The 14,033-nt window shown below is 32.2% G+C and overlaps 4 protein-coding genes across 4 annotated transcripts; 3 read left to right on the top strand and 1 right to left on the bottom strand.

Annotated features, from left to right (window-relative positions):
• Positions 1 to 3,405: 3,405 nt before the first annotated feature.
• LOC111680653 (SNAPIN protein homolog) lies at positions 3,406 to 3,841 on the top strand. Its single transcript, XM_023442334.2, has one exon. It carries the CDS (start codon positions 3,406 to 3,408, stop codon positions 3,814 to 3,816), a length of 411 nt encoding a protein of 136 aa, XP_023298102.1. The 3' UTR covers positions 3,817 to 3,841.
• A 30-nt stretch (positions 3,842 to 3,871) lies between these two features.
• On the top strand, positions 3,872 to 4,648 carry LOC111680644 (methyltransferase N6AMT1). Its single transcript, XM_023442321.2, has one exon. It carries the CDS (start codon positions 3,872 to 3,874, stop codon positions 4,523 to 4,525), a length of 654 nt encoding a protein of 217 aa, XP_023298089.2. The 3' UTR covers positions 4,526 to 4,648.
• Positions 4,649 to 5,724: 1,076 nt separating this feature from the next.
• LOC111680483 (transportin-3) lies at positions 5,725 to 8,969 on the top strand. Its single transcript, XM_023442137.2, has 5 exons — positions 5,725 to 5,961; positions 6,048 to 7,136; positions 7,200 to 7,366; positions 7,431 to 8,798; positions 8,872 to 8,969. Exons 1-5 carry the CDS (start codon positions 5,842 to 5,844, stop codon positions 8,930 to 8,932), a joined length of 2,805 nt encoding a protein of 934 aa, XP_023297905.2. The 5' UTR covers positions 5,725 to 5,841; the 3' UTR covers positions 8,933 to 8,969.
• Positions 8,970 to 9,812: 843 nt separating this feature from the next.
• LOC111680471 (tubulin-specific chaperone D) lies at positions 9,813 to 14,012 on the bottom strand. The gene is made up of 6 exons (XM_023442126.2): positions 13,692 to 14,012; positions 11,704 to 13,631; positions 11,210 to 11,635; positions 11,031 to 11,153; positions 10,469 to 10,972; positions 9,813 to 10,414 (listed from the first exon to the last, which is right to left on the bottom strand). The coding sequence occupies exons 1-6, from the start codon at positions 13,850 to 13,852 to the stop codon at positions 9,975 to 9,977; spliced, it is 3,582 nt and encodes a 1,193-aa protein (XP_023297894.2). The 5' UTR covers positions 13,853 to 14,012; the 3' UTR covers positions 9,813 to 9,974.
• Between the last annotated feature and the right edge of the window lie 21 nt (positions 14,013 to 14,033).

The raw sequence follows: 14,033 nt of genomic DNA, 5'->3' as shown, positions 1-14,033 counted from the left end.
AGTTTTTAAAAGTTTTCCCCTAATTTTTATATAAAGATAAATGATTTTCAATTTGTAGATTTATATGTTTTTCTATTATATTTGTAAAAATTTAATTTTTTCAACGCCTTTTCTGAACAAGTTTTTATGTTTTGCAAAAGACTTTAAACTGGTAAGTCTTTCTTAAGAAAATATGAATTATTTAAATAAAAATTTTATTAATTAAAACTTATAGATATTATTTAGAAATTCATACATAATGAATATTTTACTCATGGACATTACAAAAGATAAATAATAAATAAAAAACGTAGACAAATAACGGGTCAATCTTAATTATAATTTTCTATAAATAAAATTATACAAATTAATTAAATGGAAAAAATATCATAAGCAAAAAAACTTCATACACAATTTTCTTGAAGTTTTTTTTTTAATTGATCCCCAAGATTTTTTGTAATAAAAATTTATTATAAAAGAAAAGCATTTGAAAATTGTGTGAAATAAAAACAAAAACTTTTTTTTAATTTGATATGAAAAAGAAACTTCTCAAAAAGTGAGATGTTTTTTGGTTAATATTCATAACAATTACATATAAATAATTATTATACAAACGTAATAAATATTATCAACCAACACACAGTATTTATAAATGAATATAAAATTACATTTCTAAAGAACAAAATAAAAAAATCACATTGTGTTTTTAGCAAAACGTATTATTGGAAGTGTATGATGTATCCTACCAAGAAAGAAATTTAAAACTGAAAAAATAAAACTTGAAACTAATTTTAACAAATTTTAAAATTGTGTGTTATTAAACCTTTGAATTCAAATTAGGTTAATTTAAAGGATTTATAGTATGTATGTATGTAGTTGTGTAGACAATAATTTGAACCCTTGCATTATTTAACTGAAAAAGTAAAAACCACCCTAATGTACACTCTAGTGTATTTACATACATATGTACATACATGTACATACATACATATGTATGTATACCTATTAAACTACTTTTTCAGCTGGCCATAATTTTAATACCTTTTTTCTGGCAACTTTGCTATAACAATACACACATACCGTTTGTATAAAAATAACCCACTATTTATTTAATTTTTTATATCACTGATACAGTTAAATTACCTTTAAATAAAAGTATTTACAGAATACATTAAATCGATATCTTGAACAAGGTGTACCAAATATAAACAACACATTGGTACGCACAAAATTTTATATCAACAAATACGTTTCTACCCTCCAAACAACTTTTCTTATCACACAAACTCACAAAGTGGGTGACAGAAGTGACTGTAGCAGCGATGAATAAAATGTTTAATTGCGGACATAGTTTAGGGCATTTCTGAGATACAATATACAAAACCTAGAGGATACTATGTCCCTGTACGATTCAGTATACATAAAAACCGATTTTAAACATTTATATTCTCTCTCGCTCTATTTCTCCTGATAGAAAATAAAGGGAATTTTCATACGAATCCACCATGTAGATTAAAACTCACAAGTACAGTTTTATTTAGTATTTTGTAGGATGTGTAGAATATTTTTGTGTTTAGAAAAACATCTGCCATTTTGTAGAGTTGGAGAAAATATTTTATATTTTACTATTGAACGGAAAAAACCCTAAGGTCAGGTAAAAGGCATTTTGTGCTTTGAATTTTTGAAGGTCATTAGATGTCTATTACACGAATAAACATCACAGAAATACAAGAACGCAACAAAAAACTGTACTATACGTGTAGACACAATAAAATATAGAATTAATCCTTTTATTATTTATTTAATACATAGTCTAGATGGATAGATAGATAGATAGATAGATAGATAGATAGATAGATAGATAGATAGATAGATATAATTCTTAAAATACGTTCTTAAATTCTTAATAAAGTGTTTAAATAAGTTAATTCTATTAGATTTTGTATGGGTATTTTATGTATGTAATAATGTTTATATGTACATAAAAAATAATTACATATTAGGGTAGCCTAATGCATATCCAGGGATTCGGGGATCGCGGGATTTCGGTATTACATAAGTTTAATTATTTATTTAATATATACATATGAAAATCTTTAACTCATCATATTTGTAAAAAAGTTAAAATTTAGCAGACAGAAGATGTATTAAAAAACAGTCCAATTAAATAAAAACTTTCAGAATTTCATAGTTTCTAAAACTCTTTAACTACAAACTTCATAAATAAAAATTTATATTAAGTTTCGAAATTTGACGTTCATGTGAACTAATGATTATAACAGAGCCCAATTCAATTATTCGAACTTAAATTTTTATTGAAACATATTTGGAATTTTATATTAAATACATATTAGTTTTGGAACATAACATATTTGTAGTATTTATTTAAAATTTTAGGCACTTTTAAAACAAGCTAATTTACCTTTACTGGTATCACTCAGATTTGCAAAAAGTTTGAAATGCAAAATCTAGTATTGAAAAATAAAGTTTTTATTCGATGGTGCCGAAATGAAATACTCACCATCAACATATAGGTTTTCTTGTGTCAATTTTGGTCCAAATATTTAGCTTAAAAAGAATGAGGGTTTTAACTAGTGATCTTAACTAAAAATGTATGAAAAATTCTTAGGATATCCTCATCCGAGATTTACTAATCCCGAAAAATACCGAGATTTCGGGATTGGCATCCCTAATACATTTGTAGTATGTAGGGGAATATTTGAGAAAATAGTCATATTTTACATATATTTTGATATACTCATAATTACTACTAGCTTACGTATTATAAATAAGTAGTTAACTTAACAACTCATTAAAAGTTCCTAAATTGCGGTACAGATCGTTTACATACCAAAAAGATTTGCTATGAAAAACAAACAATTATTTTTTAATACAGCTTTTGCTGATTTAACAATATTTGATCAATGACAAATATTTATGTCAAACGTTTCACAAAAAATTTGGTACATTATCATCGTTGAAATAATTATCTGAAATGTGTCAGTTATGAACCGACCTGAATAATTTCCACTCAGTGGTATACAAGGTCAAGTTTGTAATATTAAGATAAAAAATCATATTTATTTACAATTTATTTAATAACTATATATTAAATAACTATTATAACTATTATTTAGTAATTTAATTTACATTTCCTGACGAGAATCTTTAACATAAAAATTAACATTGTCCAAGAAAACATTTAAAATTTTTACTTCTTCCTAATTTAACGGATACATTTCTACAATAATGCTTACTAAACACATCCACAACATATTTCGAACACAAAAAACAGAGTTGCTTTATATCACCACCATTAAACATATGTTTAGACAACAACAATGATAAAGAAAAAACAATATTGGCAAAAAGAAGAAGAAAAGAAAAACAACACAGAAAACATAATTCTTGTTAGATTCTCAAATAATGGATAAAGATTCCGATAGTACCGTCACTTCGCTGGATGAAAATACCGAAAATTTTTGTAACAATCAAACCAGAGATATATTGGCCGAAGGTATTTTAAATATTTTTAAACCAGTGGTAGAGAAATTAGACGAACGTATACAAGCCACACGTCAGTCTCAAATAGAACTAAAGGCCCAACTAGATGTCCTGTCTATGCAGTTAAGAGACATTGAAAGAGCTCAACATAACATACCCGAGTTTTCCGACAAAGTAAAGGAACTAATAAACGTAAAACACAAAGTGACGGTTATAGCAAATATATTGACTACAAGTCAGGAACGTTTAAACGGATTGCATCGTCTAATAGAAAAGGAGCAAAGAAGAAGACAAGCTCTTTTAGACTCGGCTATAAGCACAAATATATCTTAAGAATAAAAATAGCGTCTAAACTAAAGCAATAAAAGCAATTTAATATTTTTTAACAATGGAGACACCACATATCGATCATTTAACAGCTCAGGACTTTGAACACGTTTACGAACCAGCAGAGGATTCTTTTCTGCTATTAGATGCTTTAGAATCAGATTTGGATTTCATAGAGCATAAATTACAGCCCACAGTTTGTTTGGAAATTGGCCCTGGTAGTGGTGTAATTATTACAGCTTTATCGAAACGTCTAACTTGTAACACTTTATGTTTAGCTTGTGATATTAATCCCTATGCCTGTAGAGTCACTAAACGAACTGCCGTACGAAATGCCACGAGAGTCGATTGCATTCGTGGCAATTTAGCAGATGCTCTTAATACGCAAAAGATTGATTTATTAATATTTAATCCACCTTATGTAGTCACAAGCGACGAGGAACTTAAACAAATTAACAAATTTGGCGATTGTACAGAAGATAATCTGGTGTATTCGTGGGCAGGTGGTCAACACGGTAGACGCATTATTGACGTGTTAATTGAAAAGTTGCCCAATATATTATCGGCTCAGGGTGTTTTTTATTTGCTTTTATTAAGAGAAAATAAACCAAAAGAAATAATGGAAAAACTAATGCATATGGGATTTAAAAGTGAGACGTTAATAGAACGACGCATACCAGGCGAATATTTGTATGTTTTAAAAATTAAACATTAATATTAAATGTGTTTAAAAATATAAATATTTTATGTAAAATAAATGCAATAGAACTTTTAAATTTTTTTTTAATTATAGTACCGTTTTTAACCAAATATATCCTTATGCTTACTTGAAAACAGAGAATATTAAACTATGCTTTGTATTTAATTCAAATTTAAGTACTTTAGTGAAAATATTGTTATCTTCTCAGAAATATTCCTTCATTGACTTTAGCGGTAGAAGATAAACACTATTAAATGAAATGGAGTTTTGGGTTAACATAATTAGATTATGTTTTCCAATAATATTAGCAGGGTTTGTAAAGAAATAATATTAATTACTTACATTTTTAAAATGCTGTTGTCTTTCTAATAAATTTTAGATTAATTTGATCTTTTAAAGAATTTGGAATCCATGTACAGACAAATCACTTAAGTATTTTCAGTAATCAGATAGGCACCAATGTATACCGTTGAGAATTAAAACAACTTTTGTCATAATTTATGTAATTGTCAATATCATAGTTGGAGACTCGAAAGCTGATAATATTTCAGGCACATTTTGTTTTTTAAATAAATACTAATATTTTGGTGCAATATTGCGGAGAAAATTATTTAATTCACTTCATTTTTTAACTTTTATTTGCGGTAAATAACGGGAGTTATTTAGAATGTTACCATATTTTATTGTTTGTGTCAAGAACTGGCAATTTTTGTTAAAATTCGGCTGAGCTGGGAAAGTAGGTGCAGAAAATACCCGTATTGAGCCGGCAGAATTGTTAACGGATTTTTTGAAAAAACATTTTTAGTAGGGTTCTATAAATCGACTTTCCAATAATCAAACAATCGATTTTTCGTGGAAAAAGTCGATAAGTAGAAAATAGTCGAAAAGTCCAGGAGCAGGAAAAAGACGAAAAGTCGACTATTTATAAAAATCTAAAAGTCGACTTTTAATTAAAGTATAAAAGTCGAAGAAACGACTTTTCATAAAATGCATAAATTCGACCCTACATAGAATTTATTTTTACTTACAATTGTAATAAAAAACTCAGGAAAACAATAACTTAATTTATTAGAATAAATAACATTCCCACTTTCTGATCTCACGGATCCCTTTTTTATTTAAAATTCTTGAAAATTTAAAAACAAAACGAAGTAGAAAACTTAGACGGCTTACATTCGATTTTAAGCCTCCGCCGACATATAAAGTGTCAGTCTCCGTCGCCGTTAATATTTGTCTGCGCAGGACTCTGTATTTGAGTGCAAAAAATAATAAAATTTATGTAGATATTTTACCAAAATACAAGTATTTTAGAAAATTTTAAATAACAAAATATGATGGACACTGCACCCACCGCTGATTTGGTATATCAGGGTATATGTACATTATTTCACAATACAAATCCCAAAGAAAAAGAAAAGGCTAACAAATGGTTAGAGGAATTTCAGAAATCGGTAAGTTACACCCTAGTATAAAATTAAAATGCAAAATATTAGATTTTTCCTTTCCTTAATGACTAATAGAAACAAATGCGTTTCAGATTTACTCATGGACAATTGCGGACGAGTTGCTGCAACAAAAACGGGATTTGCATTCGTGCTATTTTGCGGCCCAAACTATGCGCAATAAAATACAAAATTCTTTCAATGAATTACCAATGAATTCTCACGACTCTCTTAGAGATTCCCTCATAGCTCATGTGGGTCAAATTACCAATGAAACCGATACAGTCATAGTGACCCAACTGTGTTTGGCAGTGGCTGATTTGGCTTTGTTAATGTCTTCGTGGAAACAGCCGGTAGTAGACTTACTCGATATGCTTTCACCACAACCTCAATCTGTTTGGCCGCTTTTGGAAATTTTGACTCTGATACCAGAAGAAATTGACTCTAGGTATTTACGACTGGGTGCCAATCGACGAGAAGAAATTCACAAACAATTGGATGCAGCTGCTCCAAAAGTAATGGAATTTTTATGCATGTGTATGCAACATGGCGAAGCTTCTCAGGAAAAAATTATAAATTCTACTTTACGATGCTACTCGTCGTGGGTGGCTATACAGGCGATTCCTCTGCAGCAATCGGCCAACAGTCCTCTTACACAACAAGTCTTTCACCTATTGAGCCTAGAAAATTGTTCTAGAAAATTGCACGATACCTGCACAGAATGCCTCTGTTCGTTGTTAAGTTGTATAGAAGCTAATGCCGGCAGGGATAATTTAGACCCGCAGCTAAAGATGCAGATTTTCAATGCAGTTCGTATGTTGGAGACAGCATACCATACATCAGTTGGAATGGAGGATATAGACAAAATTATGAATTATTGTCGTATTTTTACTGTACTATGTGAGGCATTTTTCTTTGAAATGTTTGAAAATGAAGATGATCCTCACTACTCTATAAAAGGATTGGACTTGGTGCTAATATGCGTTGGCCACTATGACTACGAAGTGGCTGAGATTACGTTTAATTTATGGTGTCGTCTAAGTGAAGAACTATTTCAGCGTAACAATGATACTCTGACGGGTCATTTCAAACCTCATATAGAACGTCTAATAGGAGCTTTATATCGTTTGGCACAAATGGAACCCGATCATGAGGGTTTAATTGACGACAATGATAGTTTTAATGTAAAAATTTTTAATATAATTTATTACTTTCAAAAAATCTTTAACAGTGTTTGTAAATTACAGGACTTTAGACGAAAGGTTTCCGATTTGATTAAGGATGTGGCATTTATAGTTGGCTCAGGTAATTGCTTTAAACAAATGTTTTTCAAACTGCAAGAACCCGGCTGTTCCTGGGAGTCAACAGAATCTGCACTTTTTATTATGCAAAATGTAGCAAAAAATATAATACCGTAAGTAAAGTAAATAAATGTTTCAGGCTTTAGAACTGTGATTATTTTCTTCTATATTTTGTAGTGACGAAAATGAAGTAATCCCCAATGTGGTGGAAGCAATATTAAATTTACCGGAAAATACTCACATAGCAGTGCGTTACACCTCCATAATGCTTTTGGGTGAATTGTGTGACTGGATTGAAAATCATGCCGAAAGTCTTGAAGCTGTTTTAAATTTTCTATTGTACTCATTGCAACAGAAAAACGGTTTGGCTGCAGCAGCTGCAATATCTTTAACATCGATTTGTTCATCGTGTCGCCAAAAGATGGTCTACCACATAAGTGGCCTCGTGGAAATAGCACGTAGTTTAGATAGTTTCGAAATAAATAATGACTTGGCTATAGGACTTCTTAAGGGAATATCTTTGATATTGTCACGTCTACCAAGACAACAGCTGGAGTCCGCCATGCGCGAGATAATTTCCTTCCAATTTCAGCCACTAGCCATAATGGTGGAGAGTAATGCACCCAACGCGACGATATGCAAAGGAGAACGTTCCGATCCAGCTTATTGGGTGGATAGGGCATGTGCTATAATAAGACACACAAATCCCGATATTCCGGACAGTGAATTGCATCCAACTCTGCAGATTTTAACCGAGGCCTGGCCGTTAATATCGCGTTTAATGGATAAATATCAAACTGATGTACGTGTAATGGAACGTACTTGCCGTCTCATACGTTATGGAGTGCGAATGGTACGGAAGCAAGCTTCCATGTTGGTGGAACCTCTCATACACCAAATGATTACACTGTACGCTTTACATCACCACAGCTGCTTTTTGTATTTAGGTTCAGTGTTGGTCGATGAATTTGCCAAAGTTGAGGAATGCATCAATGGCCTGTTGGCCATGCTAAAAGCGTTTATTGAACCCACATTTAAAATGTTACAAGTGGAAAATGGATTAAAAAACAATCCCGATACTGTCGATGACTTCTTCCGTCTCTGTTCAAGATTTATTGACTGCTGTCCTTTGCCATTTTTGCAGAGCGCATTAGTAACCCCCATATTTCAGTGTGCTTTGTTGGCCTGCACTTTGGACCATCGTGAGGCGAACTCTTCCGTTATGAAATTCTTTTGTAACCTGCTGAAATGGGGACGTAGTTCAAACTATAAACTAGCCGAGTGCAAACCGTTAGTTAAAGAAATAGCATCACAAAACGGAGAGGCTTTGGTGGTTAATCTAATACATGCCTCAGTGTTTTGCTTACACTCCTATATGTTGCCTGATGTAGCTGAGGTATTAACGGAATTAAAGGCAGTTATTACGCCGGAACAAATGGAGTCTTTTCTAAAAACTGCTCTGCAAGCTTTGCCAAAAAAAAACAGTGGAGGCTATGTAACGGCCACAGATGCGCAACTACATGAATTTAAAGAGACAGTTTTAAAGTGAGTATTTGCTTTATCTCATTCTATTAACTTCTATTGCTAATAACAAGTATACTATTTTATATCTGTATAGGTCCACTTCAACAAAATCGATAACCATGGCTTTAAAAACATTTACACGTTTATTCCGTTAATGTCGACTCGAAATTGTGACTTACAATCAAATACAAATTGAAAAACTTCTCCAACCATAATAAACAAAATTTTGTGACTGTAAAACAAGCGATCTTCTAATTCCTTTTTTAATAATTTTATTTTTTAATTGTATTTTTTGTAAATTTTTTTAGTTATATATCAATCTACCTTTTTACTTAACAACTTCCCCAAATATTTTTGCTTTAACAAAATTTATAATTTGTTAAAAATAAGAACAAACAAAAAAAGGTAAATTTAAAATCTTCAGTTAAGGACACTTCATTTTCTACATATTTTGTTTTAAGTTATTCCCTCCCTCACTATTAAGTGTTTTAAAGTTATTGAAGAAAATTCAAAATTTTTTGAAATATTCTATAAAGCATTTTTAACTAAATTTACTTAGAAGAAAACAATTTAAATTACACATGGATACGCAAAAAAAAAACCAAAATTGTTTGAAAATTTTAAAGAAATATATCTAATACAAACATTTAATAAACATAAATTGTCCTAGATATAGTTTTATGTTTAAATAGTATAATTTTAATGAACACAAATGAAAAGAAACAAAATCAATATTGTGTAACATCAGATTGGCAACTAAATAAAATCTGCAAAACAATATGAGAACAACTTGTATCTATTTTTATATGTTCTGTTGGTTAGGACTAATTGAAAACGTTTAATTAATTTAAAATTAATTAATGAGATATTAGCAAATCTTCAGGATATTTATCGGAAAAGTAAGTTTTCTTAAAAAATAATTGTTTAATTTTTTTTGCTAGAAATTCAATTTTCACTAAAATTCAATTTTTTATTAAAAATTTGATTTTTTTTCTAAAAAATTCTTACAAAAGATTTAAAAAAAACTAAAGAATGTTTGATATATATTAGTTTGATATATTTATTATTTTAGAAGCAAAATTAGTTTTTAAAACCAATATAATTAATAGATTTGTTAATTCTAATGTTAATAACAAAATTGTGCATTAAATTTTGAGTATTTCAAAAATTTCTTTGCAGATTCGAAAGAGTTCTTTTTTAAATATTATTACTGCCAGCAGTAGCAGATGTGGATGCGGCAGACATCGGCGGTTTAATACCCATCAATTCACATAATTGATTACGCAGTGGTCTTATTTCAACTAATGGCAAACCCCAGTCTGTTTCTGAAAGTAAATTTAAAATTTCATCCATATTATCTTCGGAAATATCACAGACGTCTCCGTGCAAGGCCAAGGCTTCATATAACTTCGTAGCGGTGGTCTTCCGAATGTGTACATGAGTAAGTCCCAAAAATATGGATAATTTTGAGAGAATTTTCTTGCATAACCGTGGAACTTGTACCAGCTGACAGAAAACATTAATACTGGATACCAACTTGTAGAGTTTTTTATGACCTTTAATTTCCAGATTTAATAAACGGTAAATATCATCTGCAAACGTCGACGACTCATTGAGTAAGACAGAATTAATTGTGCCTAAAAGAAAAAAACTGTTAAAAATTGTTATAAACGTCAAAAGGGCTTTTTTACCGGAGGCAATAATTATATCAAGAAAATTCAACATGGGATATGTAACACGTTCGTTTAGCAAGTTTTCCTCAAAATTTAAAACAATTTCTTTACACAGTCGGGGCACTTCTGCTGGGTGGCTGCGCAGGAACTGAAACAAAGCCGCCGAAGAGTATTTGATTAGTGATTCTGTCAGCTGACCAATACTAGCACTTAGACCCAACAGAATACGTTTCGAATATTCGGGTAACTCGAGGAGAGAACAAAATAGTGGGAATGTATGGTCAGCAAAAAGCCATAATACACTATTGACATCCGATGGGAATATTTCTCGCAAACGGTCATGATGGTAAACGTATGGTAGTCTTGGCTCTAGATGGACTAATTGACAGAATAAGCGCCCAGCTAAACCTCTAGTACGATCGATTTTCTCCACAGCTTGCTGCATAAAATCCAACATAACTTCGTGGACATGTGCGGGTTGTATAATATCCCTGGGACAGCACGTCATAAGTTCATAAATGGCTACAAACCAAATACGGCATTAGTTTTAATAAGATAAAATAAATGTAAATTAAAATACCATTCATAGCAGCTTCTCTAACCCAAGCTCCTATATCACCACGATTATCTAATGTATACTCATCCATTGCTTTTAAGTAGCAATCGATTATTTTTGTGAAATATTTGGGGTGCGCAAAGGATGCTGTATTGTAAACAAGGCAAAAGTAAAAATAGTTTTTTTTATAAAACCAATATTACCTCTTGAGTTCCTATCGTATCCTACTGTTTTTACCAAATTACTTAAAGCTTTAACGCTATCCCTACGAGCTTCACTCCAATTTTGTGTATTATGAGTATCCTTTTCCTTTGAACCTTCACCTTCTATTAATGCCTGAAAAGGTGTTAATGAATGCTTTACTAGACTTTCCAAAATATAATCTAAATGTGGCGCAAGCATGAAAAGTGGCATTACTCCCAGGGCACTTATATAACCCATACGTATATGTTCCTCTAAATCTGCATCGGCACCTTTAAGATAAAAGCTTATAATTTCTGCATTGGCTACACTGCGTTCGGGTGTGTTGTAGTAAGCTAGGCATAGTTCAGCAAAAGCTAAAGTGGCAGATTCCCGAATCGGAGAAGTTTTATTCAATAAACACTTGTCGATGATTTCCTGCCAGGATTCTTAATAAAATTTTAAACGCTTTAATATTTTTCTATCCTGTCAACATTTAGAGATATTTGCAACTCACCTAAACACTGAGTTGTAGTTTCCACCTTGGCCAAACTACAGTTGCGTATGAAATCGGTGCAACATTGTTTCATCATTTCACCACTCATACCACGAAATTGGTCACGTTGTATAAATTTCAATACCAGTTCATTTGTATTACTAATCGTTTGATTCGATATCCAATTTTCCTTAGTTTCTTCTTTAACTTGACTAAGAGCCAGAATGATCTCACCTATGGCCAAAACACTGCCATGACGTGTGTTAATATCAATGGAGTCGGTCTTGGCAAAAAGTTGATCTAGAACTATGGTCGAAACATATTCTGGGGCACGACGTGTTAATTTATGTAGAGCCTTGGCAGCAAGTTCCCTAATAGCGGGATCCCAATGATTTACCTTACGTTCGACTAAATGGTCGATTAGAGGTTTACGGTATTCTTCGAACTGAGCTATGAAATCACTAATATTTAAGTAGGAATTCTGTCTTAGACCCACTGAGTAAAAGTCGGTAGTTGTGGAAATTTCAATGCCAAAGGGAAAATTGCCCAAACGACCTACACTTTCTTGGAAGGCAGCGGATGCAGCACGTCGACAATTTATTTCACGGTCAAACGTGGCTACAGTTAACAATCCAGCAGATATTTCATGCACAAAAGGCAAAACATCGTCGGGATTATAGGCTCTGGCAAAAGCCCAACACATGTAACAAGCTGAGTCACGTATATGTTGACCCACCGACATGTAGCCCTTCATTTCATCGTAGAATAGAGCCTGCAATAGCAATGGCACAAGTTCTTTTAGACGATAAGGTAAAAGAAGACCTCTTTTAGCCAGTTCTGCCAAAGCTAAACAGGCTCCATGCCAAGCTTCATGTGGCTCTAAAGGATTTAAAATATCAATGACCGAACCTATGACCTCATCTGCCAACTCTTTGGATAAACGATTAGTGACACGACCAATACCCTTGGCTGCAGACCAACGCACATCATTGCCACCACTTCTAAGTCCTTGTAAAAGTTCTTCTATAACTTCTTCTATGGCATCTGGCACTACAACTTCCTCGTCAGAGGTTATTTCTTCCGAAGCTTGCTGGCTATTGCCCATGGGTCTTTCTTCCTGCTGCGAGGTGTCACTTTCTTGAGCTAAATTTTTTGCCAAGGATCTTGTGCCTCGTTTGTAACGCCAACTGGCTATACGTGGTTTAAGGTAAATCAAACCAATACGTTGTATAATTTTAATGTAACACTTGTATTTCAAAAAATCCGAACCATCTTTATATTGGCAACTAACAATCCACTGCAATAACTTGTCTGCATAAGGTAATAAATCATCACGTTTACCATGTTTTAAAATAGCAGCCACTGCTGCCAACTGACCAAATTTTACTTCCACTGTATCAGCTTGATGTTGTGATATAATCCAATCTAAGAAACGTTCCAAGTATAAATCTTTTATATCCGCTCTTACAAAATATTTGGCCGACAGATAGGCCGAAATATTGCTGCAAGTATCGTTAGTGAAGGTATACAATTTACACAAATCAAAGATGCGTTCCATTTTAGATTTACTTGGGACATTATTGCTCATTAGCTGATCACTGTTTTCTGTGCCATCGCTACTGGTGGCATAAGCATCCAGACGGGACAAGTGAAAAGGATTTAAGACTAATATAGACATCCACAACAGTAACATATATCGTGTCTCCCAATGTTTAAATTCCTTGGGTTTTTGTTTCTCTAACAATTCCAAGGCAAATTCCAAATCACTCAACTCGTGTGGCAAAAAATTTACCAAAACTTTATAAGTTCTTACTTTGCAAATAATGTAAAGATACTTGAAAGCAGCGTGCATGATATTTTCACTCAAATTGGGATCTCTAATCTTATCCAGCAAACGTTTCAATAACAATTCCAAATGAATATCCAGTAAATGGGGCTGTTCTTGATATCTGAAGTAAAGTGAATAATTATGTTTAAGACAATGTCGGAAGGATGATGACTAATCATACCTGCTCAGCACCTCGGTATATTGTTCGTAATCCTTTTCAAAACCAGGTGCATCTGTCCCCTGTATTGAGTCAATCATTTGCAATACTTGCTCCAGCTCGGTAAAGTGTTCCAATGTATTGGAGGGGCCCTCCTCATCTTTTATTTCTTCACATTGCATCATTTCGACTCTTTTTGTCTAATATCCAATGGAATTCAATTGATTTTTATAAGGAATTTTTAATATATCTGAACAGCCGGCAGTTTGTGTACTTCTTTTTCCAATAATTTGTTGGGTGTTGAGTAGAAAAGAAAATTTAAATTTTTTTGTCTTTTGTTAATGAATCATATCTTGGGTTGCCAGA

The sequence above is a fragment of the Lucilia cuprina genome, chromosome 2 (assembly GCF_022045245.1).
Source record: "Lucilia cuprina isolate Lc7/37 chromosome 2, ASM2204524v1, whole genome shotgun sequence".
Lineage (NCBI taxonomy): Eukaryota > Metazoa > Arthropoda > Insecta > Diptera > Calliphoridae > Lucilia > Lucilia cuprina.
This window is presented reverse-complemented; position numbering and strand designations above follow the sequence as displayed.

Bases quoted from the DNA above. Each gene is read 5' to 3' on its own strand.
- LOC111680653 (XM_023442334.2), top strand. From the start codon at position 3,406: ATGGATAAAGATTCCGATAGTACCGTCACTTCGCTGGATGAAAATACC.
- LOC111680471 (XM_023442126.2), bottom strand. From the start codon at position 13,852: ATGATGCAATGTGAAGAAATAAAAGATGAGGAGGGCCCCTCCAATACA. The intron at 13,632-13,691 runs GTATGATTAGTC...ACTTTACTTCAG, and splicing joins TATACCGAGGTGCTGAGCAG to ATATCAAGAACAGCCCCATT. The intron at 11,636-11,703 runs GTGAGTTGCAAA...AATTTTATTAAG, and splicing joins AACTACAACTCAGTGTTTAG to AATCCTGGCAGGAAATCATC.
- LOC111680644 (XM_023442321.2), top strand. From the start codon at position 3,872: ATGGAGACACCACATATCGATCATTTAACAGCTCAGGACTTTGAACAC.
- LOC111680483 (XM_023442137.2), top strand. From the start codon at position 5,842: ATGATGGACACTGCACCCACCGCTGATTTGGTATATCAGGGTATATGT. The intron at 7,367-7,430 runs GTAAGTAAAGTA...TATATTTTGTAG, and splicing joins GTAGCAAAAAATATAATACC to TGACGAAAATGAAGTAATCC. The intron at 8,799-8,871 runs GTGAGTATTTGC...ATATCTGTATAG, and splicing joins TTTAAAGAGACAGTTTTAAA to GTCCACTTCAACAAAATCGA.